Consider the following 7,500-nt stretch of genomic DNA (forward strand, 5'->3'; position numbering starts at 1 on the left):
GTCTGTGAGTAAACTGACCTTAGGACAGCTACATAAGTACATGACAAAAGTAGGTTACAAGGTGAACCAGAGTGTGAACACCAGGTGGGTGGATGGGGGGGAGGGGGGGGGGGCTACTCCCCCTGTTTAGTGTTTGACTCTAGATATATACGCCACCATTTGGGGTGTGTTTTCTCCTTTGGTCTAAAATGGGGACCATTTTTTTACCCCATTTTAGACCAAAGGGCTAGGAAACCACCACAAGCTGAAGAATCTAAAATGTGGTCTCGAATCTGTAAATACATCATAACTGTGCCATGACTTGACCATAAAATGTTCTCTCCTGTAGGTAATATGGAATATATTTTGGTCGAAAAAATTGTATGATCATTTTAACAACACATATATATGTGACTAATACTACAAATAGGAGAATTTACAGCCTATGATGAGATGTAAACTTGAACTTCTAGTTAACATGTATTAATTTGTGTAGAATTCTGGCAGACTATAACTGTTCAGAATTTTTTCGAGTCGACTGTTTCTCCTTATTTGCATAATATTTGCATAATAACAAACGACCAACGGACACAGTGGATGTAAACACATACTGTGTTGTTTTTATGTATCCATTTATCTTTTATTTTGTAATGTTATAATCAGACCCTACGTTGGTTTAAATTTCTTGAAGTTGAGGACACAAGTTCATACACTCACCCGACGAACTTAAAGTCAGCGTAGTGGGGCTTCCTGGATGTGAACTTGTCGAGTGACCTGACGATGAACTCTGTGACTCCGAGTTGTGTGTACTCGGCTCTAGTATGGCCTCCTCGGTAAATATAACGTGTGTCCTTTCACCAACGGAAACAGAAAGATAATTACTGATGGTCATACCGTTGGCAATCAGCCAAAATCCCCTTCCACTGGCAAAATTGGAGAAAATCTCCGAAGCGAGTTCGTCACCATCTGTGCTCTGTTTTGATGTAAATCGCAATGCACCATGGTTGAACTGCTCAACCGCATGAGGGCGCCATCGAGGTCGTCCCTCTCGCGAGGAAGGAAGAACATCTGAATTTGCATTTTGGACCAAATACACATACCTGGACCAACAGGGGCACGTATTATTGCTTAGATTGCCATTTTCTTTGGAAAATATCGTACGAATCCTGCTGCTACAAATGTATCAATCTCTATACTAGTAGAAATATTAAAGCCTTCTCTCTTCTCCTTACAGGTAGGAATATATAGTCAAAAGGTTATCGTAGTTAGTCTGTCGACCTGGAAAATAACAATATATGTAATATTACACGCCCCTATGCCTGGCCCCTAATTTCATATACCACAGGGGTCAGGAGCTAGAAATAATTTGTTTTCATGATTTTCCGGATTTCTAATATTGTTTTCTTACTGTCTCTATATTTCAAATAAGTTTGGAATATTACTAAACAATTCCTCTGACTAGCTTTTCCTAATTCCTACCGTTATCACTGTCTTTTATCAGAGTTTATCAGTTTTGCATTAATTAGTGCATTGCTCACTAGTTATTTGTCCAGTTAACACGTTAACATGTTAGTGTAAACACATAAAAATCTAGTCTCGGTTACCCAGCCTCTCACCGCTGGGGGCGCTATGTAGTGAGAGTCTGGGAAACTCGCCCACACAGGAAGTAGCCTCTAGAGCAGCAAATCATGGGGAATACTTCACGTCCAATATTGCAGGCTAACGATTTCGGTACCTTCGCTAAACTTCTCAAGTGACTGATATATATTAATTACAACAAACAGGCTTCGTAAGCCCACTTTTTTTATGCTTGGAAAAAATTGTACTGTGACTTCCGTTGTGTGGAAGTTGGAACGTGGTTTCCCCCAGACTATCGTTTGGCGTGGTCTTGTAGACAGAGCCCCCAGCGGCGAGAGGCTGCGTAACCGAGAATACTAACGATCGGACTAATGGTAATATACCATTAGTCCGATCTGTAGGTGATTACATTCAAGTTGGTTTAAGGACACAAACACACAGACAATATCATTTGCTTCGTGGTTATCATTTCTTTATTTGTTATTAGCAGCTAGATGTCATATGACTTTAAAAAATAAAGTACCATTTTAGAATCTGAGTATAAAAACAAATATTTTCAATTATTTTTTTTTTGCTGGTGTTAATATTGATAATTTTTGTATAAAATTCTCTGAATAAGAAATGAATACAATATACTAAAATGAACTTTTGATGCGACCTTATTGATATTAATGACACTTGTCGATCGCCCTCTAGTGGTTGGTTCAATATACTAACAATTCCATTAGCGTCAAAATGTTATCTCTTGTTTTATGAACAAATACAGAGCACTATGTGGATGTACATATCAATTATTTTTATTGTATTACTTGGTACAACATTTCAAAAGTAACAATCTGTTAGAATATTAGTTCGCAAATAGGCTTTCTACAATTTGCCATGGTGGCACTCTACTTCCTGTCTGTATGTAACTTGGGGGTATACATGGTATAGGTTACTTAGTTAATCATAGAGCACTGCTGCTTTCCTCGATGTCTGAACAATACAAAAAACATCCCTGATTTACACTTCTACAGAATACTAGGAACAAAGCTCTTAAGAAACGGTACTATGAGATGATGATACCCCAATTTGAGCGAGGGCACTGTATTCTGAATTTCCTGTTTGCAGTCTGGAATGGCCTACTTAGGTGAGCAAAAATATTGTCAATCACAGCTAAAAAAATGTGCTCCCAAATAAAAGCATAAACCCATGTTATCTTCATATTATGACCCCACTGATATGATAACACTAACTTGAGAACCTGGGACAGTATCATGAGCCTTTAATACAAACATCGCTGAATTGATTTAATTAGTTCTGTTATTTTTTGTTGTCATTCAGGGTCATACGATAATAATGAATAACAATGCTATTAGTTTTTATAAAGTGCTTCCCCACTCTGTGCCCAAAGCGCTTTACAATTATTACCCCTGGCACAGATCTATAGCAACACAAGGGCTCTTCTACTTTCTCAACTCCCAGGGTACCATACAATAATGATGTGATACATAATTTAAAATAGTCAAGAAAATCCAAACTTGCCTTGCCTACTAGTCTCGGTTACCCAGACTCTCGCCACTGGGGTCTCTGCCTACGAGACCCCATATGCGAGACTCTGGGGAAACGAGATTCCAACTCTCCCATGCAGGAAGTAGCTATTACAGCAGTGCATGCTGGGGAATACTTCAAGTCCAACATTGTAGGCTAAACGATTTAGTAGTACTTTTGCGACAAGTTATCACTTCCCAAGCTAGTGATACAATCATCTAAATTACAACAAATAGGCCTTGTAAGCCCAATTTTTATGTCTTGGAAGAATTGTACTTTACGTGAAACTCCTGGAGCAGGGTAGTTGGAACATGGTTTCCCAAGACTCTCATCTGGGTGGTCTTGTAGAAGAGCCCCCCAGCGGTGAGAGTCTGGGTAACCGAGACTATCTCATTTGTGTCTAGATAGTCTCTGGATCTGAGACTGCAAGACTCATTCTCTTTTCAGTTTGTCCCAGTAGCAAATTACCCAGTATTATCTTTATCAGAATGCCCGTATGTAGAAAGTACATAATATTAGTATTACATGTAAGTTGTTACACCCCTTATTCATGTTAACTTCTTGGCATAGCATGTGAACATTTACATACGTAATGCCTCATTTGAATAATCAGCCAGTTTGACGTAATGTAATCACTCCCCATTGCGACCAATCAGCTTTGTGGATAATTTTTTTTTTTTTTTTTTAAATAATTTTTTTTTTTTAAATTATAATTTCAAAGGCATAGTAAGTTGAAATTGCTATCAGTACAAGCTGAGTTACAGATGCTGTGAGTACTCAGGCTAAAATTCAAGACATTGTTTTGATTCTTAAAGTTTTTGCTGAATCTTGACCAAATTTTATTTTGTTTCTCCACCAAAGTAGCGACGTGTAGGATAACCTGAAATGGGTTGTTATCTTTATGAAATAAGTTTCCTATATGATAATGATTACTATGTTAGTTTTTCATCTTATTTTCTTTAGATTTTCTTGTTGGCAATTTGTTCCAAATGCCGTGAGACGTTATTTTGTTAAGTCACCATAGAACCGACGAGTAGAATAGCTGGTGTTTTCTTTCGAGTTCAGGATTGCATCTCTTGCACCAGACCACGCACCAGGACCTTGTAATCGATACCAGTAAGGAACCATTGGACCATACTCATATAAATAGGCTAACTTAGGATCAGACAGGACAAGTTTCCATAGCTTTGGTCTGACACCAATCTCTTCAGCTATTTCTTCTGCTACAATTTGCGATGGTACCTTTCAAGTAAAGAAATGAAATGAGACCAGATCAAAAAACATGTGAAGGACCAAAACATTCCTCATCACTCTCATTATTCATCCGTATGATATTAAAGGGGAACACCACTCAAGAGTCTGGAGACTCATTTCATGATTTTACATCACCTATAATTACTTGCGATTTCAGGGAAACATCAAGTTGATCTTGTGCCTTTGATATCTTTGCTGTTGGCCATTGCCTTATGAAAGTAGTTTGACAGAAGAGAATAAACACTTGGGAGTTATGAATATTCATTGTTTAACCATGAATATATTATTTCTGCTGAATCCCATGATGCAATGTCCCTTCAGCAAATATATCATATAAGGACACAAGATCACCTTGATGTTTATATAATGTTTATATATATCTTTAGGTTTTTATCCTACAGTGAACTCTTGATCTCACCACATAATGTAGTACACATCTCGTAAATAAAGTCAAACCTTTTCTGGTCCCTTTCCTCTAGAAAATGCTAAGCATTCTTGTTCATATGCCTTAAGGACAAAGAACCCTGAAGATCAAAATTCTTACATTTCATTCAAATTATGACTGTGTGAATGCTTATTCTTCAAAAGCATTTGGCGGCCATATTGGAATCTAAATTGACCAAATTTGAATATTAGCTTGACCTCTATTTTTAAAAAAATTGAACCGTGATCAAAAGTTTTTTTCTGATTTTCACTGACAATAGGTTGAACAAACGTAACATCAAGAATTTAAAGACAAACAATCAATGCATTTGTAGGAAAGTCATTGACAATTTGATACTTGAACAATAGAAATTATACCATGTACAAGTCATAAATATGGAATTTATACCCCGGTCATTCATGACAACGCCCATCTATGTCACGACAATGTGTGTCTACGTCACTGGCCCTGCTGTGTTTGAATTATGAGTCAACACTTTCAAAATTGCTATTACTTTCCCCGATTCCCTGATTATGATGTTACATAAACACACACAAACACACGTACACACACACACACACACACACACACACACACACACACACACACACACACACACACACATATATATACACAGTCATACACACAAGTAACACTCTGCGTTGTTCAAAATGTCTACTTACATATAAATAATGTTTGTCTGTGTATTGGGGTTTATTTTCAATATCTTTCTTCATAACCTCTCGGTCTGGAAGATGCACCTTTTTGTTGAAGATTCTACATGCCCATCTAGATTGAATATCAGCAAAGGGCAAAGCAGATCCGAAAGGTGATATCATACCAATCATTGCTATTCTTTCTGGATGTTCGGCTGCTACTGGGAAGGCATACCGGTAAAGCTTGATATTGCCAGAATCGTCTGAAAAACAAACGGTCATTGGTCATGAAATGCGCATGCCCAGATGTATGATAATGTACTTTATTCATAGTACCGTGGCCACCGGCCTAACGCACAGAAATCAATGTATACAAAAAAATGCTAGTGTAGAGGTTTGCTGTGACAATCAGCAATGGTACATATAAATCCGCATGCCCAGATGTATGAAGTACTTTATGTTCGTTTACAAAGGAATTTAATAAATGTTTCGCTCTGGATCACATCATATTAATTTCGTTTGGTTGCCAAGAAACACCAAATTGAAACTCCCTTTTGCCTCAATTGTTTTAGCAATGGTCCATTTTCTCATGGGACTTAGCAGACAGGCATATGTATTACATGAACAATGAATATTCATGGCTATTTTTCTGAACGTAATAAGCACTTAGGATTTTTAATATTCACAAAATTGACAAGGAATAATGACATTTTCTCTGTGTCTATGATTTTTTTTAGATCTAGAGGTGGATTTATGTTACATGACTTACCAAAGATTAATGATTGGTCAATAAACGGTATCGAATATTCATATCCAGTAGCAAATATGACAGCATCGATATCTTCTAAGACTGTTCCATCTTTTAACTTCACAGTGTTTTTACCGAACTCTTCAATACCAACAACAGGTGTCAGTTGACCTTGGATGATACGATCTTGAATGTCATCACATGACATCACTGATCTTGTATTCAGAATAGATGGTGGTTCCTGCAATATAACGGCAAGAATACATTCTGTAAAAGTTTTCCTTCAACATCTTCAGGGGTAGGTATCGATATAGTAACGGGTACAAAAATACAAGTTGCCAGGAAATTCTAAATAGTACCGGTATGAGAAGTTTAGTTGCTGATAAAATGTACATAGCCATGAACACAAAAGTCCTGATTTTCCTAGATTGGAATACACGCCTGGCGTGATTGGAAAGATGAATGTAAAAAATCCCATCCCCATGTGATTGGAGAGAAGTAAAAAATCCAATTTGCATGGATTCCAGACTATGATTTTCCCAGCATCCATTGCGTATTCAACATGGCGGCAAGTTCGAGTGGGACTCGTGAAGGTAAGAATTAGTCCATTTCTGCTTCCAAGACTCGAAAATACGTATTCATATAGCGTGAGTTCTGGGAAGAATGAGTTGACAGCTGACCAACATGGAAAATTTCATTGATCAATTCCACCGTTTGTCATTGTGATGACTAGCAAGTTTACAGTCTCACACAGAGCCCGTAGGTGCTATGTTTGCCAGGCCTGAGTGACTCTGGGATAGCCTGTGGACTGACTGGGACAACCTTGACAGTTCCACAGCAACGTGATATAGAGCATGCAACATAGCCCTGTTATGTAGTCCCAAACCTGAATGGAACTCTGTAGAAATGTATGTGTTTGTGTGTATATGTCTGCATAAAAGAAAATCGCTGGGAGCAATTGCCAGCACAAATAAATTTTTTAAACAGAGAAAAATTTACAGACTCTTTGATTGTGTAAACTGTTCATGGGAATTAATAATATGGGGTACACCATTTGATTGGGGGGGGGGGGGGTTGAGGATTTTCGAGAAAAAAATTGTCGCATGCCAAAAGTAGGAAAACAATATTTGCTGACCAAATCAAGACAGAAAAAATTGTTTCCAGGGTATTAGCTAAAAATAAATTGTTATGCTGCAAGGGCAGACACTAGCTACAAATGTCAATTTCCCAGGTGCAAGTGTTTTGTTTCTGGCACTGTCTCTGGCAGCGGCACCTAAACTTTTAAAGTTTGTCAAAGCTTTATACTAACTCTTTCCAAATGCTGAAACAAA

The 7,500-nt window shown here is 37.7% G+C and overlaps 2 protein-coding genes across 2 annotated transcripts in view; both read right to left on the bottom strand.

The window, feature by feature from the left end:
* LOC144450154 (uncharacterized) overlaps window positions 1-956 on the bottom strand; it is a 7,054-nt gene extending 6,098 nt beyond the window's left edge. The window contains exon 1 of the mRNA XM_078140727.1: window positions 697-956. Within this exon, the coding sequence (XP_077996853.1) occupies window positions 697-871 (175 nt within the window). The 5' untranslated portion in view covers window positions 872-956. The remainder of the gene's footprint in view (window positions 1-696) is intronic.
* Window positions 957-4,089: 3,133 nt separating this feature from the next.
* Window positions 4,090-7,500, bottom strand: part of LOC144450024 (dimethylaniline monooxygenase [N-oxide-forming] 2-like) — a 10,776-nt gene continuing 7,365 nt past the window's right edge. Inside the window, exons 4-6 of the mRNA XM_078140590.1 lie at window positions 6,191-6,410; window positions 5,449-5,684; window positions 4,090-4,329 (exon numbers count right to left, since the gene is read on the bottom strand). Coding sequence (XP_077996716.1) covers window positions 4,090-4,329; window positions 5,449-5,684; window positions 6,191-6,410 — 696 coding nt within the window. The remainder of the gene's footprint in view (window positions 4,330-5,448; window positions 5,685-6,190; window positions 6,411-7,500) is intronic.

The sequence above is a fragment of the Glandiceps talaboti genome, chromosome 19, assembly GCF_964340395.1.
Source record: "Glandiceps talaboti chromosome 19, keGlaTala1.1, whole genome shotgun sequence".
Lineage (NCBI taxonomy): Eukaryota > Metazoa > Hemichordata > Enteropneusta > Spengelidae > Glandiceps > Glandiceps talaboti.